Source organism: Phyllostomus discolor, chromosome 7 (genome assembly GCF_004126475.2).
Source record: "Phyllostomus discolor isolate MPI-MPIP mPhyDis1 chromosome 7, mPhyDis1.pri.v3, whole genome shotgun sequence".
Taxonomy (NCBI): Eukaryota; Metazoa; Chordata; class Mammalia; order Chiroptera; family Phyllostomidae; genus Phyllostomus; species Phyllostomus discolor.
The window spans coordinates 32,756,454-32,777,781 of NC_040909.2; the positions used below are offsets into that span (position 1 = coordinate 32,756,454).

At 40.2% G+C, this 21,328-nt stretch overlaps 1 protein-coding gene and 2 long non-coding RNA genes across 3 annotated transcripts in view; 1 reads left to right on the plus strand and 2 right to left on the minus strand.

Annotated features, from left to right (window-relative positions):
* The window catches only part of MSL2 (MSL complex subunit 2), a 33,902-nt gene extending 25,186 nt beyond the window's left edge, over positions 1 to 8,716 (minus strand). The window contains exon 1 of the mRNA XM_028518953.2: positions 7,332 to 8,716. Within this exon, the coding sequence (XP_028374754.1) occupies positions 7,332 to 7,473 (142 nt within the window). The 5' untranslated portion in view covers positions 7,474 to 8,716. The remainder of the gene's footprint in view (positions 1 to 7,331) is intronic.
* On the minus strand, positions 3,715 to 7,325 carry LOC118501606. The gene is made up of 3 exons (XR_004904231.1): positions 6,064 to 7,325; positions 5,729 to 5,730; positions 3,715 to 5,615 (listed from the first exon to the last, which is right to left on the minus strand). It is a non-coding gene; the product is annotated as an uncharacterized LOC118501606 (long non-coding RNA).
* On the plus strand, positions 8,430 to 10,152 carry LOC118501605. The gene is made up of 2 exons (XR_004904230.1): positions 8,430 to 8,562; positions 9,123 to 10,152. It is a non-coding gene; the product is annotated as an uncharacterized LOC118501605 (long non-coding RNA).
* The last annotated feature ends 11,176 nt before the right edge of the window (positions 10,153 to 21,328 follow it).

A 21,328-nucleotide genomic window follows, 5' to 3' on the forward strand; every position in this document is an offset into this window, starting at 1 on the left:
GTATCACTTGCACATAGATGTTTCTCTCCCTCTCTTTCTTCCTTCCTTCCCTTCTTTCTAAAAATAAATAAAATCTTTTTAAGTGCCTGCCATAAAAAAGAAAATAAATTTTTCATATTCTTCCAAAATCAATGACTTCATTTGTGATATAAACTGAGTTACCTTTGACTCTTTCAATTTTTTTCATGCACTTGTATTAAACTACCAGGTTTTGTCAGTTCTTAAATATAATTCAGTATTTTATCAAGTGTATATTGTGTGAAAGCAATGAGCTAAATATGTTTATAAATTTTAGGGTAGGAAATGTCTAGTTTAATCTATTCATAGTAAAATATGCCAAAGTGTAATACAGTGCATACTAAAGAATTAAAGTGTTATGACACACATAAGACAAAACTTCCTTAGCATTATCTATGCTGTTCCCTTACCACTGCCACCACTATTCCATAATCAATCCCATATTCTATCCCCAAATCAATCTTGTCTAAAACAGAATTTCTGTCAGTGTCCAACTCGCGGCCAGCAGGCTGCTTTCAGCCCAGGATGGCTATGAATGCAGCCCAATACAAAACTGTAAATTTACTTAAAACATTCTTTTTTACTCATCAGTTTTTGCTAGTGTTTGTGTATTTAATGTGTGGCCCAAGACAACACTGCTTCCTTCCAGTGTGGCCAAAAAGTTGGACACCCCCTGAACAACAATGATTTGCAAATCCTCTGCCCCATATGAAGATGGGGAGTTAAAAAGCAAATTACAAAGCCCTGCACATAGAAATTCTGATTCAATCAGTCCGGCATGATAATTGGGTATCTGAATTTTAGCAGGCCCTTTAAATGATTTGATTTAGGCAACCTATAGAACACACTTTGGGAGGTGTAGGGGGTCAAGTCTACAAGACAAACATCAAATTCCTTAGCCTGACATTAAAGCCCCCCTCACAAGGCCTCTGAATCATCATTAAGAGAAAGGGGGCTCTCCTTCATGGATTCTTCATTACAAATAAACCTGATTTATTGCAGCCTCAACAAGTCAACTGTTCATCTCCCTCAAGCCTTATCGAAAATGAACAACTAACCTTGCCATTCCCCTTGGTCCCATTCAGGCACCTACTTCCTAGATCTCACTAGACTGAAACAATCTCTCCTCCTAATTCTACAGAACTACACGGACTACCTTGAACCATTATTCAAACTAGTATTATTAACTTTTTAAAAAACATTTTACTGTTAGAGGGGAAGGGAGGGAGAAAGAGAGGGAGAGAAACAGCATTGTGTGGCCACCTTTCATACACCCGCCCCCCCCACCAGGGACCCAGCCAACAACCCAGGCATGAGCCAGACCAAGAATCCAACTGGCCACCCCTTGATTTGCAGGCCGGCACTCAATCCACTGAGCCACACCATCCAGGGCATATCAACAACTTTCTAGAACTAATTTTTACAATGCTAAAAGGGGAAACTGTAAAACGGAGATTTTTCTTAGGAAAAGAAACCTAACAGTTAATTAGATATATGTGAAATAAAAGAACTGTACCTACCATACGAATTATTAAATATTGTTCTTCCTTACCAGCCCACTAGATAAACACTCCCCAGGGTGGAAGAATTCTTCCACCCTGGCTGATGTGACTCAGTTGCACACAGTGTCAACTGCAGAAAGGCTGCCGGGTTCAATTCCCTGTCAGAGCACTACCTAAATTGCAGTTACATCCCCCCACCAGGCACAAACAATCCCAGGTCAGGGCACAAGCTATCCAGTAGGAAGCTCACAGGAAGAAACCAATCCATGCTTCTCTTGCCCATTACATTTCTCTCTCTCTCTCCCTCTTATCCCCTCTCTAAAAGCAAAGGGAAAATGTCCTCAGGTGAGGATCAAAAAAGAAAAACAAGAATTCTTCCCAAATCAGAGGAAACAGGTAAACTTAAGGTCCCTCAAAACCTGCTAAACCAAACTCTACTCAATGACCAGTCAGGTTTACCGTAAATGTTGAGGCAAACAGTTGTTCAAAACAAATTATATGAAGGGAAATATTTATGGCTAATTTCTGAAATTTTTACATATGCAATAAAATTAATTTATAAATCACTCTATTATGATACTTGAGATTTGGTATAACAATAAGTGCTTCTAATAATTGTTGGCTTATTTATCTGTCTTCCCATAACAATAAGTAACATATGGGTAAGGGTCATGTGTCTTAATCACTTTTTTTATTCCAACACTTAAAACATCACAGGTTATTAATAAAGAGGTAATGAGTGAACTAAGTTTTCAAGATAAAAGACAGTGATGCTTCAAATATACAAATGACCAACAAACATATTATCAACATCACTAATCATTACAGAAATGCAAATCAAAACCAATGAGATATTGCCTCACACCCTTTACAATAGCTATTATCAGTTTTTTTAAAAAGACAGAAAATACAAATATTGTTAAGGATGTGATTAATTTAAATGCTTAATCTGTTGGAAAGGATTGTAAAGTGGTGCAACCATTGTGAAAAACAATATAGAGGTTCCTCAAAAAATTAAAAGCAGCCCTGGCCAGACAGCTCACTTGGTTAGAGCATCCTCCTGATGTGTCAAGGCTGTAGGTTTGATCCCCAATCAGAGCACATACAAGAATCAACCAATGAATGCATAAATAAGTGAAACAACAAACTGATGTTTCTCTCCCAAACCTTCCTTCCCAACCTGCTTCCCCTCCCTGTCCGTTCCCCTCTCTAAAATTAATAAATGTTTTTTTAATTTTTAAAAAAGATGTTACTTATTTATTTTTACAGAGGGGGAAGGAGGGAAAAAGAGAGGAAGGGAACATCAATGTGTGGCTGCCTCTCACGTGCCCCCTACTGGGAACCTGGCCTGCAACCAAGGCATGTGCCCTGACTGGGAATCAAACCAGCAACCCTTTGGTTCTCAGGCTAGCACCCAATCCACTGAGCCATACCAGCCGGGGCTTTTCTAAAAAAGTTTAAAGGAAAGAAATACCACAGAACATAGATATTTCACTTCTAGGTATTTACCCAATAGAATTGAAAGCAGGGTCTCTAAGAGTTATTTGTACACTCATGTTCATACCAACATTATTTGCAATAGCCAAGAGGTGAAGCAACTCCAATGCCCATCCTGGATGAGTGGATAAACTAAGAATAATATATACATACAACAGACTACTATTCAACTTTAAAAAGAAAGGAAATCCTGCCATAATTACAACATGGATGAACCTTGAGAACAGAATGCTAAGTGAAATAAGCCAGTCAACAAAAAGATAAATACTGTATGATTTTACTTATATTAAGTATCTAGAGAAGTCAAATTCTTAAGTAAATGAACTCATGGTTTGAGAAAAATATAAAGTATTAATATAACACAACTATTCAAATGGCCTCCATCTAAAAGATACGTAGTTGAAAATAAGACACTCCAAGCTATATGTTCAAAGTTCACTTTAAAAGATTCTTGCTATTCATAAATTGTTTGCTCAGGCAAAAACCGAAGTTAATTCTGCTAAAAGAACTCAAAATTACGGACTGGAAGAGATTCTTAAGATCTACCCCACTAATTCCAGTGGGGAAGGGAAAGTCTACAATGGCAAAATGAGACAAATAAGGAAAGTAAAGGTAGTTCATAAAGCTAAATCTATTTGATTTTAAAGCAAATACCTTATTCTGAGAGCACATCCTTCATACTTTGAAACTTTCTAACATCATCCATTCAACAAGCCAGTTAAGTGTCAGATACAAGACTACAATGATAAACAAGACAAGAAAAGCTCTCACCCTCAGGGAACCACCTACCTTCTAGTGGTACACTAGAAGTAGTATCTTTTGTACACGTAAGCAGTAGTACAAAAAGATGATAGGATTTTTTGTCTTTAGTCCTTCACATTCAAAACAAAAACTTGTTGGCCTATGTCGCCCTAAATGAGTAGAAAACACTAATCCCCACTCCCTTCCCATTTTATGTAAGAAGGTCCAAAACTACTAAGTAAATCAAAAGCCAGAACCATTTTGTTTCTAAACTCTAATTAAAACACCAAAAAATATTCATGTGCCCTGAGTAGAGATTTGATCATGATTAATTTACAGGACTCCAAATATCTCAGAGAGTAAAAGTTTTCCACTCAACAAGTCCTTCCAACTCTAACAGGATTTGATTTTACTTATGAAACTTGTTACATCAGCTGAGGACTTACAAGTTTAATGAAAAACTTAAAATCCCCAGTACAGAATTTATCAAGTCCCATGCCAATGAAAGAAATTATACTTACTGGTAAGTGATAAAGCATGCCCCAGTATTTACAGCAAGGAAGAAAAACTGACACAAAAAGTAGTGCCCACAGTAATTTCTGCTTCTGTGGTCCAGAAAGTATAGTAATTCTCTGGAGCATTGCTATTTCATTCACTGAAAGTTTCAGGAGGTTTAAACATACAAAGCAAATGAAAAACAAATAGTGATAATCAGCTAATTAACATTTCAAAGAACAATGATAACAAAACCTGTAGTTCCAGAGAATAGTCTAGGTTTGACAATAATTGACCTGACAGTTCAGCGTCTTCTCTCACCTCCTCCCCTTCTACTTCTGCACTAGGGTGGGACATTAAGCACATAATATGTGCCAGACACCAAGTCCATAAACTTGTTCTCAGCGGTTCAAAAGGCTTTTTCCCCACTTAAAAATAAACACACACATAAAATAAATTTGGAGAAACAAACTTGAAAAAGTAAGGTATAACCACCCCCTTTTGTAGATAAAGGAAGTTGAGGCAAAAAGTTAAATAACTTGTCTACACAAAAGTAGAACCAAGATTTGTACCTAACTGCGAAACTTGTAGGCCTTTTACTTTCCCTCCTTCACCTCTGCTCACTCTCCTCCTGAGGGTCTTAAACACCTACATGCAAGTCACTAGATAGAAGATAAAGGATAAGGCAGGAGGAACACAAAAATGTACAAAAAAAAATAGTATTTTCTCTAATGTACCAGAAGAAACAGATATAAAAAACTACACTGGAAGAGTTTTAAGTACCTTAAAGATTAGACAAAGGGTTACAGAGGTTCAAAGGACTAAGAGAACTTTTTATTGAAAAAAAGAGGAGGAAAACATAAAGCATGTATGTATGTTTGAAAAGGCAAAACATCAACCTGGCTGAAGCAGAGTAATTATATAAGAGAGCAGCTGAATACAGGCTGAAAAGGTAGGACTGGGTTAGATGTTGGAAGGCCTGTTGAAACAAACTCCCTATCTACAGCATCAAGACAGAATTAAACTTTATTTTTATATATTATCTTCATGAAACACAATTGCACATGCCCTAGTAATTTGAATGAATGTATTATGTACTTCAACTAAGAAAGTCTAAGGCACCACCTGATACAAAGTTGATTAAATGCTGGATCTGAATTCAAATAAGTAATTTTTTCTCCTGCTGATAATCACAGACAACATGGGGGGGCGGGGGAAGATACATCATATTGCCAAAATTTTATGCCAACTACTCAGTTATAAGGGAGAAAAAGAATGCACAAATCTCTTCCATAGGATGGTGGGGGAGGGTAGCTGAGCAAAAAGGAATAATTACAATGCTCCACTGTCAGGAAAATTTCCCTTGTGTTGCCAAGACTGATTTAAAAAAAAAACAACTACTTTTTCAATGTATTTTTATCCTTAATGTCTTTTTAATCCTGGTTAGAATCTGGGAAAATATTCAATTAGATCACAACTATCCTGAAGCCACTAATATGAATTTAAAATCCCAAGCATCTACATGATTCAAAACTACCACTCCCCCCTTGAAATAGAGAACTAAAGACCACCTACGTTGTAAAAAGACTTCCGGTGTTACCTGGATAACAACATCTAGCAGGTCAGGGTGGGCTGCCCTATGCCCGCTCTTTCCCCTATATCACCCCTACCATCACCACCACAGCAAAAGAAATGTTTATGGAGATAAAAGATATACCAGCTCCATTTCCTCAGTCCACAAACTATTAAAAGTTGTTAAGATTTTTTAAAAAAGCACCCCATAAAAACTGAGAGCAAGGTAAGAAGGTACCTTTAAACCAATCAAATTCATATGCTTACATCAGTAAAATTTAAGCTAAAAGGAAATTCTGACTCTAGCCCAAGCCTCTCTTTTTTATATTAAGAAACTGAGGCCCAGGGCAGTTAAGTGATTTGTCCAGGCATATGTTTGTCTATAAAGGTGTTAAGTGTCACCAGTCACAGAACTTAATCACATCTAACACTGTTACTTAAATTTTTATGAGAGTATCTGGCGTGCAAAAATCCCCCACAATCTTCACCTCTTCTGCACTCCCTCAGTGCTTTGCCCCAGAACTATAAAGAAAATGCTAGATGACTCTCAAATATAGTCTCAAGATTACTCCTCTTTATCTAATTTAAGATAAAGTGAAAGCCTGAAATGCCTAAATTTACCAAGTTCTGACTAAACAAGTGAGTGGATCAACAAAATTTCTGGAGGAATAAAAATATGGAGTATATTACTGCCTCTTTTGGCCAGTTGCCCTTTCTTTTATATTAACATTTCGTCTAGGTTTTTAAAAGAAATTACTGTATGTGCACAACTAGTCCAAATTGTCACTTTTGAGAAATTTCGATTTATTAGACAACTTAGCATATCTTTATGTCTCAAAAATAACTTGAAAGTATCTCCCCAGCCCAAATTAACATTAAACACCTAAAACAACCCTCTACCAGGCCACAGTATATTAAAGTCACAAAAAAATAAGAAATGTATTCCTGTAAAAATCTCATTAAAAAGCACTCGGTACCCCATCAGGTATTCCCTTGGCTCACTATTTACTATTCAACTGTCAAAGCATTTGTGGAAGAACCTAGGCGAAAGTTCCGCACCGAGTTGTGATGTGGGCGCATCACATTCATACCAGCACCCCCACATTAACACCAGTTTGCGGAAAAGCAAACAGGCCACATGTCCATGTTTTAACCAATGTTGGTATTAAGTCAACTCTTGTATCGAAGACTTAAAAAAGAAAGGCAGCAGGATGCATGTATTTTTTTACCTTATTTAAAAAACCATCATCAGAAATGCTAAGCAACTGGCTTAAGGCAAATTAAACAATTTTGAACGTTCGGGCCACTGTACAAAGCAGTAAGGAAGGATTCTTTCTGAAATGACGGGCAAAAATCCTTTGGCGAGTTTCAAAACTAACGGCTGTATACTACTGCACAAATAACATAAGCTTAATACAAACTACCATGTCGTCGAACCGTTCCTGTTACCACTGCCCAGGTTTTTTAAAATAAGCCTTGAAAACGGAACAATAAAAAGCGTCTCACCGCAAACACAGCACGAGAGGGACTGTCGGAAGTAAGGCAAGAGCCTGTTAATCTCGGTAAACGCCTTGGGGTCTCCTGGGTCGTAGTTGAGCACTAGGCGGCTCGCGGAAATGTAGAGAGCAGTAGCATTCACGGGGTTCATTGCAGACACTTGGACACCGTTGACTCCCGGTTGAAAAAAAATTCCGGATCCAACTTTGTGAGCAGCCAGGGAACAATGGCGAATTTGCAACAATTCGGAGGAAATCAGAGCAGAACCAATGGCCAAAGTAGTAACCAAAATCCGCGCAAGTTTGTGAGGCTGAAGCAATCCTCCCACACATGGGGCCGTGGCGCCCCTCCTCCGTCCCTGAGACTTGCAGACGGGAAAAAAAAAAGTAGAGAAACCGGCGTTCGAGTTTGTCCCGGCCGGCCGCGGGGCGCAGAACGTGGAGACTTCGGCACTCGGGCCACGACTTGGAGTTCAGTCTAACCCCGCGGCTCGGCGGGCGGCCTCGGCTCGAGCTGCATCTCTGGGCGCGGAGCTACCTCCTCAGGTCGAGCTGGGTGGGAGCAGGCCCCGGCCCGGTCCAAGGGGCGAGCACGCGTCTCACTGCCTGCAGGGCCCTTACTCCATCACAGCGCCGGGCGCGGAGGCAGCAGCGACAGCAAGGGCGACAGCTCAGGCGTCAGCTTCCTCGATCTAGTGCACGAAGCCGCAGCAGCGACGAATGTTACTGATGCGGCTGGCAGAGGCCGCCGCCACTCTCTCCATATCGGACGCGGGGCTCGAGCTGTGCCTGGCTCTCTGCCCCAGTGGTTACAGCCTCGCTGTTCCCTGAGGTGGCGAAGCGGAATATAAAGTCCCGCACCGGGTAAGGGAGGGCCAGGGAGGAAGTGCGCGGGCCGGCCGCGGCAGCGGCGGGAGGGGGCGGGGAGCAGGCCCGGCCGGGCCGCGACGGCGCCCCTCGCTCCTCAGTCGCTCACTTCGAGGTCACCAGGCGCAAGCGCCGCCCCTCACTGCCCGGCCATCATCTCCGCGCCGCACACACGGACACCGCCTCCGCCAAGCACGACGGTCGCCGCCGCCCACGGAACCCGCCCGGCCACGGTTGAGGCGAACGCTCACACAGCCAGGCCCCGCCGCCGCCGCCGCCCAGCGCACACAGCAGGCCCCGCTGCAGGCCCCTCCCCTCGTGCCTCGCTGCCCTCACCCGGACTCCACGAGCCACTCTAGCTCGGTAGAGCCCAGGTTGGTGCGGCCTTAACGGATCCCACAGATAGTGTAGCACCTCAAGCCCAGCCGGAGACGACGACCGTTACCCCAACGGGCAAAGCCACTGTCATCCCCGAGACTCCCCCGCCGCCGTCGTCGCTGGCGCTCGCACGCATGCGCAGAGCACACTCTCACCCCTCCCCCCGCCCTTTCCTTTTCCCTTCGCTTCCCTTTTCCCCTGCTTCTCCTCCAAGACCCCCTCCACACCCTCCCAGAGCCACCCGCTCACTCAGCGCATGCGCATCCCAGTACCAGCTCCGCCGCCTTTCGCCCTTAACGCGTGCGCTTTGACCGCCCACCCAGAAAACCGGATAAACACATCAGCCAGCTCACGCCAGCCCCTCCCCGCTGCCAACCCACCCTGGGCTCACAGCGCATGCCTGGCTCTCTGCTTAGGGCTCAGAACAGAGCATGCTCTATGCGAGCCGCCTGTTCTCTCCGCCCTTCCCCCTTGTGCTCTCAAATTCCCTCTTAGGCGTGTAGGCTGTGGTGAAACCTTCGCTACTTGACCCATCTTTCCCTCTTGTGCTCTGTAGGTTTCTCGCACAAACTGCTTCCTCGGTGCCGGCCAAAGCTCAGACCCGACTAGGTCACGTTACGTCGCGCTCCTCTCGGACTCCCGCTCAGCCTCTCCGCACCCAGACTGACCACGACGTGAGGAAGTAGCCCCGCGCACCCACAAGTCCCGCCCTCGTGGCCTTTATCCCGGAACGTGGCTTCTTGACCACCGAAAGGGTGGCATCAGCGGTTCGCTCACACTCTCAGCCTGGAAAGCAGGCAGGCGTTCGGGTGGTGCTTGCTAGGTTAGGGCCGCGGCCTTAAGTCGGCCGCAACCTGAGGTCTGGAAGGCCCCGGCCGGCGCTCGGTGAGCTGTGGGGCCCGGCCCGACGCCTTCTCCCGCTAGTTCGACCCGGTCTCTTCACACGGTCTCAGGTCTTTGGAGTCAGGCGAATGCAAGAGGCCCGGCCATACAGAGGCGCCAAGGAGGACCGCACCGAGCTCCTCTAGGCTAGTCCAGTTTTAAAAAACGAACCCCCCCCCCTTTTTTTTTCTTTAGCTCCGGCGACAGACCTAGTGCTTCTATGTGAATCAGTATCTTAACCCATGGTCCTGCCTTAGAACGAACCCAAATCCTTTCCGGTATTATCTGTTTTTAAAAAAGCTTTTGCCTGATGGTTTTGCAGAAGTAAGGACTATGAGACAAACGTCTAACTAACGTACTATTTCTTACCTCTGGATACATCAAAGCTGTTTCAGCAGAATTTTTTGCGTACAGTAAATGCTCTGCAAGTTTACAAACTAACTTAGGACGTATGTAAAATCATTTGCGGCACAAATACATGTTAGTTTTAGGGCCTTGTCACTTAGAGTAGAAATCAATAGTTAAGAGATTGAGAGAACCTGGACAAATCTCTAATGTATAATTTCTACTACATTTGAGAACAGATTTACTTTCTTTAAGGCCTAGCATATTATCAGCACTTAAGTGTTAAGCCGTAAGGATCTAACTTCCTAACTTTGTTAAACACCAAAGCAGATATTAAACAAAATTGAGCAAAATATTAATATATTTCGTTGTCTTGTATCTGGAAAATGGCAAGTACTCTAAAATTCACTCTCATTCTTAAAATCCTCATCTTTTTTTTATAAGAACTTGTTTCTGAGCTCACCAAGTAAAACTGTTATACAGTTCTGTTTTATTCCAAACTCTAAGGTCTTCCACAGCATACAGATTCTTTCCCAAAGGAGCAACAAGAATAAAATAATCAGCACTGTTTTCCATTCCGGCAGCATAAATTAGCAGTCACCCCGGACAAGTGATTACTTGCAGCAATTTCACCTTGGTGATTTCCTCATAACTGTATTTTTTTTTAATCTCTTGAGATGTGCACAGCCCAAATTAAGATTAATTCTATTGATGGTTCATTTGGGGAATGGGAGGAAATTTAAGCCGGTTCTTTTTTAGCTCCTGAAAGTGTTTGTAACTGGTGATAGGCTATGTCACTTAGAGGCAAAGCAGTTCCACACTGAAGTATATTATCTGCCTAATAATTATTTGGTTGCTTGAATCTTGCCAAAAAAAAAAAAAAAAGGAAACAAACTGTTTATAGAAAATAAAGTGCTTGGAACAAATATTTAGGAGAAATTATATACAACTCAAATCCTTTATTCTGTCAACTTAAGGTAATTTTCATAGTTTATGTTTAATTGTTATTTGGAAGTAAAAGTATTAGTGCTGTCAGATCTAACAAAAATACAAAATGCCAGTTTAAATTTTGTAATATTTTCATTCTGGAACAGTTTTGGATTTACAGAATTATTACACAGATACTTCAAGTAGTTCTAGTACATTCTACACCCAATTTCCTCTATTATTAATATCTTACAATAGTATAGTACATTTGTCACAATTAAGGAACTGATAATACATATAATTAACTAAAATTTATATTTTATTTATGTTTCTTCAGGTTTTTCTCTAATGTCCTTTTCCTGATCCAGGATCCCATCAAGGACCCACAACATTTAACCATGTCTCCTTAGGCTCCTTTTTTTAAATTTTATTTTATTTTAATTTTTGTTCAAGTACAGTTTTCTTTTACTCACATCCCAGCCCACCCCCCGCCCAGCCCTCCCCACCTCCTTCGGATTTCCACCGCCCCCCTTAGTCCTTAGGCTCCTTTTGGCATCCAGTTAAATTTTCATTCAGAAAATGTTCCCTTCTAATTGTCTCTTTCCTACCCATTTTTAATTAAAGCTCCTCATTTCTGCCCTCTAAGATTGTCAAGTGCCTACCTCTCATTGCACTTACCACAGTACGTGGCAATTCTTGATTTAGCACTGTCTTCTCCCCATTACATTGTAACTGCTAAAAGGTCAGAGTTTCTCCCTCTTTGCCTTTTATCTTCACTGCCTAGCATAGGGCCTGACATGTAATGGGCACTAAGTAATTGTTAAAATAATAATGAATTACTAAAATGCAATAATGTAAAGAAAACCCCCAGTATAGTGTTTGGTACATAATAGGCACGGACCAATGTTTGTTTTTCCTTGGGGAGAGACATAAAATGTCTTGCAAATTTAAAGACAGTTTTTATTTCAGCTTGATCAATGTCAATTTCTAAAATCTTTAATAAACCAGAAGTGTGGATTGATTTGAATCACTCAGAATAATCAATCAACAAATACTTCTTTATTGCACTCTAGCACTTTAGAGACAATGAAGTGAATGGGAAAGTAGTTGTAGTTATGCTTTCAAAGAACAATGATCAGACTGGGACTTTCTGAGAGGTTAGGCCCTTTAAAAAATTATGAAATAGATGTTTGCCTTTCCCCCCCTCTTTTACCCTCCTTTCTCTGCCCCTTCCTTTTTCTTCCTCCACCAAGAACTCTAGAGATAATGTTCCTTCTCCCATTTTCCTAGGTTGTGTTCTCCCTGACTGCCTAATATCTCTACTTCACTGCCTTCACCAATATAGCAATCTGATATGGACTGAAGGTTTCTGTTCCCTCTAAATTCAGATGTTGAAAAGAAATCCCAACCCCCAGTGCAATGGTATTACGAAGTGGAGCCTTTTGGATATAATTAGACCATGATGGTGGAGCTCTCATAAATGGGTTTAGTACCCTTATTAAAGAGACCCCAGAGAGCTCTCACACACTGCCGCATGAGGATACAAGGAGAAATCACCCATCTTCAACCAAGAGAGCCCTCATCAGGTAGCCATGCTGGCATCCTGGTCTCAGATTTCCAGCATCCAGAACTGCGACAAATGCATGTTTGTTGTTTAAACCACCACAGTTGATAGTATTGTGTTATACCCCCTGAGCTGATGAAAACACCATCCCTATCAAATTTTAATAAATATTTAATATACTGTCATTGTGGAAAGAAATTACTATAATTAACTTCAATCTACCCTTAATTTAAACTCACAGCAAATCTTTGGAGACTGGCCAGAGCAAATACATTTTTACACGGAACAGTAAATCAGATGAAATTAAATCAGAGCCTAATCCAGACCAGCCCTTCTATTCTTTGCTGAGCAGTCCTCTCTGACTGTTAGCAACTTCCTTTTCCATTTTCTGTTCTTTAGCTGTTGTCATACCTTCTCCACCCCTCAGTCCTAGAGCCCCTCAAAAGAATCCCTTTTCTTTGTATATCAATTGTTACAGATAATTTTCTACTCTTTCCCCAAATCAATACATCAGTCCATCCAAAAACATTTCTTTAGGCCCTGGCCCTGTAGGTCAATTGGTTGGAGCATCATCCCTATATGCCAAGGTTATAGATTCTATAACTGAACAATTGGAGTCCTGCTGCCTACTACCCCTCTCTAGGCAAACTTCCAGAGGCAAAGGCTTGGTGATATGGGAATGGAGTCTTTATTCAAAAGCTTCACAATTTTGGAATAACAGCCTTCCACGTTCATTAGTCACTTAAGCCTATCAATTAAGGCTAAACTTTTTAACTCTTTAGTTACATCTTTAATCACTTAAACCTATCAATTAAAGCTAAACCCTAACACCTGAGTTCTATTATTCCCCCCCCCACCCCCTGTTTGGTTTTATCTTATGTCTATAGGGTTAGTTTACAAACTAAAACAACATAATACCAAAGCTACACAATTTTGGAAGAATGGCAGGCTTCTGCCTCAGAGGTCATCCCCTCTAGAACACCCAAAGAAGAATAATCCTGCCACCCTCTGCCAGGCCAGTCCAACCCTAGGCTGCATACGGAGTTTCTTCCCATCCAATGTACCATCTGTTGGGAAACAGGCAGCTGGGGCACAATTGTCCAGACATCTTCAAGGTAGAAGAAAGCCTAAGAGCCCTTCTTTTATTCCAAATCTTCTCACCCATAATTCCATGCCCTCTGGAGGTGTTCAGCTTCTCAGCCAATCCAGTCCTAAACTGTTTACCTTTCCCAGAGCAAACTCCTCCTACATACAGCCCTCCCAACTTCTCCCCAGTGATCTGATCAGTTCTCTATATCAGTTCCATCCCCCATCAGGGCACATATGGGGATCAACCAATAAATGCATAAGTAAGTGAACAACAAAAATCAATGTTTCTCTATCAATCGTTCTCTCTCCCTCTTTTTTCCTCTCCCTCTCTTCTAAAAAAATCAAAACAGTTATTTACCAACTCCAGCATTCATTTATTTTATATCACAAATAATAAAACTGCTTTCAGCTTCTTCATCCCTAACTCTAGCATAAACAAAACATCTTGATTTATTGGTCATTCACCTAGCACAGCTCCAGACACATATTAAGGTATCCATTAAATGTTACTGTTTTTATTTCCTAAGACGCTTTCAACATTATTCAAATGCCTATTAAACTTGTCCATTCATTTATGCAACCAACATTTATTGCCTGTTATATGCCAGGCATTCAGAATACAAAAATGAATAATTCAACAGTTTCCAGCCCTCAAAGAGTTCACAGTCTAGTTGGGGTAGCAGCTATGTACACAGCTAATTTATAATTCAGAGTGGTGAGGATTTAGAGATGCCTTTGATGCCAACCTAAAATGTCTTAACAAATATTGCTGTTACATTATGGGTTAAACAATCTTGTGTGGACTTTGCTGGAAGAACAGCTGCAATTATTCATAGCATTGTTTCTAAGGAAAAAATGCATTCTGCATTCCAAATAATTTAAAATTAAGTTTTTGGAACACAGCCAGTTTGTCCCTGGGAATTGTCTACTTTTTCATTATTTAAGATCCTTATTGGCCATTTTAAGATTGAATTTATTGGGGTGATGTTTGTTCCAGGTTTACAATTCTATAATATCTTCTATATATTATATTATGTGTTTAACACCCCAAGTCCAGTCTTCCATCACCATTTATCCCCCCCTTTACCCTTTTCTACTGCCACTCTCGCTTTCTCTCCAGTAATCACCACACAGTTGTCTGTGTTTATGAGTTATTTTCTTTGCTTAATCCTTTCATCTTTTTCACCCAGACCCCATATTCTACTCTCTAATAGCTATCAGTCTGTTCTCTGTATCTATGAGTTTATTTCTATTTTCTTTATTACTTGATTTTGTTCATAACATTCCACATATAGGTGAATTCATATTGTACTTGTGTTTCTGACTGACTTACTTCACTTAACATAATGCTATTTAGTTCCATTCATGCTGTCACAAAAGATAAGATTTCCTTTTTATGGTTGAGTAGTATTCCATTGTGTAAATGTACCACAGTGTTTGTATCCACTCAGCTACTGATGGGTACTTGGGCTGCTTCCAAATCTTGGCTATTATAAATAATGCTGCAATGAACATAGATGTGCATATGTTCTTTTGAATCAGTGTTTCAGTGTACTTCAGATATATCCTCAGAAACAGAATCACTGGAATATAAGGCAGTTCTATTTTTAATTTTTTGATGTAACTCCATACTGCTTTCCACAGTGTCTGCACCAATCTGTATGTCCACCTACATTGCATAAGGGTTCCCTTTTCTCCACATCCTCAACAACACTTGTTTGTTGATTTATTGATGATAACCATTCTGACAGGTGTGAGGTGATACCTGATTGCGGTTTTAATTTGCATTTCTCTGATGATTAGTGGCCGTAAGCATATTTTCATATGTCTAATGGCCACCTGTATACCCTCTTTGCAGAAGTGTCTATTCAGGTTCTTTGCCCATTTTTTAAAAATTGGGTTATTTCTTTATTTGGTGTTGAATTTTATAAGTTTTTAATATATTTTAAATATTAACCCGTTACCAGATGGATCATTAGTGAGAGTGTTCTCCCATTCAGTGGGTTGTCTTTTCATTTTTTTTTATGGTTTCCTTTGCTGTGAAAAAACTTTTTAGTTTGTTATAGTCTCATTTGTTTCTTTTTCTTTTGTTCCCTTGCCCAAGGAAATATATCAGAAAAATACTGCTACAAGAAATGTCAGGTATTTTACCGCCCATGTTTTCTTCTAGGGTTTTTGTGGTGGTGAGTCTAACATTTAACTCTTTAATCCATTTTGAATTTATTTTGTGTATGGTGTAAGAAAATGGCCTAGTGTCATATTTTTACACATATCTGTCCAATTTTCCCAATATCATTTATTGAACAGACTATCTTTACCCCACTGTATGTTTTTGCATCCTTTGTCAAATATTTTTTTAAGATTTTTTTAAAAAGATTTTTTTTCCAGAGAGAAAGGGGAAAGGAGAAAGAAAGTGAGGGTGAGAAACAGCAATGTGAGAGAGAAACATTGATTTGTTGCTTCTTGTACACACCCCAACTGGGAACTGAATCCACAACCCAGACATGTGCCCTGAATGGGAATTGAACCAGTTACCTTTTGCTTTGCAGGATGATGTCCAACCAACTGAGCCACATGGATCAAGGCCTTTGTCAAATATTAATCAACCATAAAGGTGTGGGTTTGTTTCTGGGCTCTCTATTCTGTTCCATTGATCTATGTGTCTGTTTTTATGCCAGTACCTTGATGTTTTAATTACTATGGGCTTGCAGTATAGTTTGATGCCAGGTAGGGTGGTACCTCAAGCTTTGTTATTCTTTCTCAAGATTTCTGTGGCTATTGTGTCTTTTGTGGTTTCATATAAAATTTTGGAATACTTGTTCTAGTTCTGTGAAATACACCATTGGTATCTTGATAGGAATTGTATTGAATCTACAGTTTACTTTGAATAGTATGGACATTTTATTTAATTATGTTAACTCCTCCTATACATGAACACAGCATATGCTTCCACTTATTTGTTTCTTCTTCAGTTTCTTTCTTCATTGTCTTATAATTTTCCAAGTTCAGGTCTTTTACATCCTTAGTTAAATTTGTTTCTAGGTATTTTTTATGCAATTGTAAATGGGATTGTTTTTCTTAGTTTCCTTTTTGGATAATTCACTATTGGTGTATAAAAGTGCAACTAATTTCTGGATATTGATTTTGTACCTGCTACTTTACTGAATTCATTTCTCAGTTCTAGTAGGTTTGTGTGTGTGTGTGTGGAATCTTTAGGGTTCTCTATATACAGTATTATGTCATCTGGAAATAATGACAGTTTTACTTCTTCCTTTCCAATTTGGATGTTTCTTATTTCTTCTTCTTGTCTGATTGATGTGGCTAGGACTTTCAGTACTATGTTGAATAGCATGATGAAATCGAACATCCTTGTCTTGTTTCCGATCTTTAAGAAAATGCTTGCAGTTTTTGCCCATTGAATATGATGTTGGCTGTGGATTTGTCACATATGGCCTTTATTACATTAAGTATGTTTGCTCTATTCCCACTTTGCTGAGAGTTTTTATCACAAGTGGGTAGTGGATTTTATTGAATGCTTTTTCTGCATGTATTAATATGATTGTGTAATTTTTATCCTTCATTTATTTATGTGGTGTATCATGTTTATTGATTTGCAGTTATTGTACCAAATATATATCCCTAGAATAAATTCAACTTGTTCATAGTGTATGATCTTTTTAATGTGTTACTCTATCTGGTTTGCTAATATTTTGTTGAGGCCTTTAGCATAAGTTCAGCAGGGATATTGGCCTATAAACTATTTTTTTGTTGTAGTGTCTCTATCTGTTTAAGATAATGCTGGCCTTGTAAAGTGAGCTTGGGAGTTATCCCTCCTCCTGAAATTTTTATAACAGTTTAAGAAGGATTTTTGTTAGTTCTTCCTTGAATGTTTGTTTGGTAAAATTTACCTGCTAAGTTTTCTGATCCAGGATTTCTGCTTGTTGGAAGTTTTTTGATTATTGCTTCTATCTTATTAGTTGTAATCTTTTTGTTCACATTTTCTGTTTCTTTCTGGTTTCATTTTAGAAGATTGTATGTTTCTAGGAATTTATCCATTTCATCTGGATTGTCCAAATTTGGCATATAGTTATTGATAATATTTTCTTACAATCCTTTGTGATTTTTTGGTGTCAGTTGTTACTTCTCCCCTTTCATTTGTAATTTTATTTACTTTGGCTCTCTCTTTTTTTTTGATGAGTCTGCTAAAGTTTGTCAATTTTGTTTATCTTTTCAATGAACCAGCTCTTGGTTTCATTGACCTTTTGTATTGTTTTGTAGACTCTATTTTGTTTATTTCTCCTCTGAATTACTTCCTTTCTTCCACTCACTTTGGGTTTTGTTTTTCTTCTAGTTCCTTTAAGTGCAAAGTTATATTGTTTATTTGAGATTTTTCTTGTTTCTTGAGGTAGGCCATAATGCTATGAATTTCCATTAGGACTGCTTTTACCATGTCCAATAAATTTTTGGTTGTTGTGCTCTCATTTTCATTTGTTTCAAGGCATCTTTTGATTTCTTCCTTGATCTCACTGATAACCCATTCACTGTTTAGTAACATGTTATTTAGTCTCCATGTCTTTGTGTGTTTTTCATCTTTTTTCTAAAGATTATTTTCTAGTTTCATACTATTGTGGTCAGAGAAGATGCTTGATACGATTTTAATCTTCTTAAATTTATTGAGACTTGTTTTGTGCCCTAACATGTGGTCTATCCCCCAAAAATATGCACTTGCATTTGCTCTTGAGAAGAATGTGTATTCTGCTACTTTGGGGTGAAATGTTCTGAAGATATCTCACTGAGTCACCAGATAGGAGCAAGTGGTGTTCATCAGATTGATGCAGCTTCAAACTTGGTGCCAGTGCTGGTTCTGAGGCCACTCAGCAAATGTCTCAGGGTACACCATATTTAGCTGCCATAGGTGGGTGCTCACACACCTTTGTGATGGGATGGGGAGTCAGGGGGTCACCAGGTGAGACTAGCAGGGTTTATCAGGCCCAAACAGTCCAAGTTGTTGTCACATGAAAGGAGGGCTCTGCACCGATAGGGTGTGTGAGAGAGAAATGGCCCCCATCCTAGAGCCATACAACTCAGTCTATCCCAGATTCTGCCAGGAGCCTGATCGCAGCAGGATGGGGTTGGGAGGATAGGGCTAGTGGCTCTCTTATGAGAGTAAGGTGCTGGTCAGGCTTGGGAGAAGGTTGGTCGAGTGGCCCCAGAACCACAAACTCAGTCTGCCCCAGATTCTGCCCAGACCTTGGCAGGGCTGAGCCACCGGGAGTCTCAACCAAGAGTCAGGAGCTCAGGGGGTAGCGCTAGTGGATCTCCCATGAGGGGAAGGCATCAGTCAAGTTCATGGGAAAGTGGTGAGTATAGCCCCTACCCCAAAGCTACACAACTCAGTCATTGACACCCTCTGAGTCTGCTCAAATCTCTACACCACAGCCTAGGTAGCTGACTCCTCAGCAGGTTTCAAGCTCTGCCAGGTGGGCTACAGGGAGTCCAGAGGGTAATATTACTGTTTTACCTCAGACTGATGCCATATGGAAGGGGGTGTTCCACCCAAGAAAGATGGTATCTGTGCTATTAGAGAGTAAGTCAGCACTGGCTGTCCCTTCAGTTCTTTACCCAGAGCCACAAGTCTCAGTATCTCCTAATGAGACTAGTCCACTCTGCCATCCCTCCACTGGTGCCCAGGGTGAGTGGCTGCAAACAAAATTTTGTACAATTTACCTTTAAAAGGGTACCTGTGTCTCTAGGGAACTACTATCTCTATCTGACAGACAGAATCCCTGCTGATTTCCCTAGCCCAGTGTTATATGGGTGCCTCTTCCTGGTTCTGGTGCTCTAGGCTGGGAGCCAGCCTCAGGGTTGAGACCTGACTCTTCTCAGGGGGAACATTTGCAGTTGAGATATCCCTTCAGAATTTCAGCTACTGCCCATGGGAAGGGGACCAGCCCTTTCTGCATCTCCACCCATCCTACCAATATCGACATGGCTTCTGTAAATCCTTGGTTATAAGACTTCTCTTCAGCTAGTCTTCAATTGGTTATTCAGGTTGATTGCTCCATATTTTAGTTGTAATTCCAGTTTGGTCCTGGAAGAAGGTGAGTGTAGCATTTACCTACTCTGCTGCCATCTTGGATCTCCCAGATTTTTATTGGGCTTAGGACAATTTAGATCTCTTTACAATTCCCATGTATTTCATATGGCCTATGATACTACCTGAGGGTTGTAACTAGCCTTAGGGTCAACCAACGTATTCTCTAGAGCTCAACACTATGTATCAGAGATAGTCCTCTGGCTAAGCATGTTAAATTAAGCAGGAGCTTCACCAAAGGAACCTCATTCGTGCCCTGGCCAGTGTAGCTCCTTTGGTTGGAGTGTAGGCTCACAACTAGTAAGTTGCCAGTTTGATTCCTGGTCATGGCACATGGTCAGGTTGCAGGCTCAGAGGCAGCCAATTAATGTTTCTCTCTGACATCAATGTTTCTCTCTCTCTCTCACTCTAGAATGAGAATAAAATAAGCCTTAAATAAAATTTTTAAAGATTTTATTTTATTTATTTTTAGAGAGGGAAGGGAGGGAGAAAGAGAGAGAAACATCAATGTGCGGTTGCTGGGGGTCATGGCCTGCAACCCAGGCATGTACCCTGACTGGGAATCGAACCTGAGACACTTTGGTTCGCAGCCTGCGCTCAATCCACTGAGCTACGCCAGCCAGGGCTCAAAATTTTTAAAAAAGGATCCTCACTCCTAAATTTAACTGTTCAACATTTTACTATTAGTAAAAGTTCATCAAGTGAATGTTGATAGTTTGGAATTACTGCTATGTAAAATGAGAGAGGTAGCTGCTTAGGGACGGAGAAAGACATTGCTGGAGTAGTTTCTAAAAGGGTACATTTCTTAAATAAAATAGAATCCCCAAAGATAGCTAAGTATACATTCCTGGACAATAAAGTGTTTTTGTTTTTTGTTTTTTTGAAATGATCTTTGCAAGTCTTAAGGGCTAGGAATGAAAATTTTTAGCCTGAAGTTGAGCAAACTTGACTTTGTGAGCCAAACTACTTTTGTTATTCCTGAGCTATGGGAGGTAGCGTGAGGTAGCAGAATGAACATGAACTAACTTTTATTCAAATACTTACTGTGTAGGTTTCAGAAAAAATATTCAAGCTCTCTGAGCCCTAGTTTTCTCATCTATAAAGTGGGAATAATAACACTTTCTGTGAAGGACTACCATGAGGTGTCGTATCTTCACCAAATATGTTTCTGACACAGGCCCTGTGGATACATAGGTGGAAAAATACAGTCTCAAGGAGTCCCAGTCTACCTTCTCCTTGAATAACTATTATATCAATACTTCTACTTTGGGATCTCTTCCTAGCTGCAGATTTGTATCTCTAGCTTGTTGCAGTCACCAAAAAATGTATATATTCAAAACCAAAATCATCATCATTTCTCCAGTATCCAGATCTCACATCAGTCTTCTCTGTTCTGTCATTATGCCATCACTCTCTATTTCTCTAAAGCTTATAACCTTGGAGTTACCACTTTGACTATATTCTCCAATGAGTCTTAATTCTTAAAAAAAAAAAAAAACAATAACAAGCCAGCTCATTACAATTATCATGATTCCAATTATATGAGGTACTTAGAATAGTTAAAATCATAAAGACTGAAAGTTAATGGTGGTTGCCAGGGGCTGGTGGGAGAGGATAATGGCAAGTTATTGTTTAATGAGGATAGACTTTAAGTTTTACAAGATAAAAAGAATTATGAGGATGGACGGTGGTGATGGTGGCACAGAAGGGTGGAAGCCACGGTTCTGCAATATGACTTTTTAACAATGATGATATTCCATTAAATAGTAATTCCACAATCTACTTAAGTATCCTGCAATTGTACCCTGAAGTTATTAATTTTTCAGCATTTAAATAACACTTCTGTTGCCCTGACTGGTGT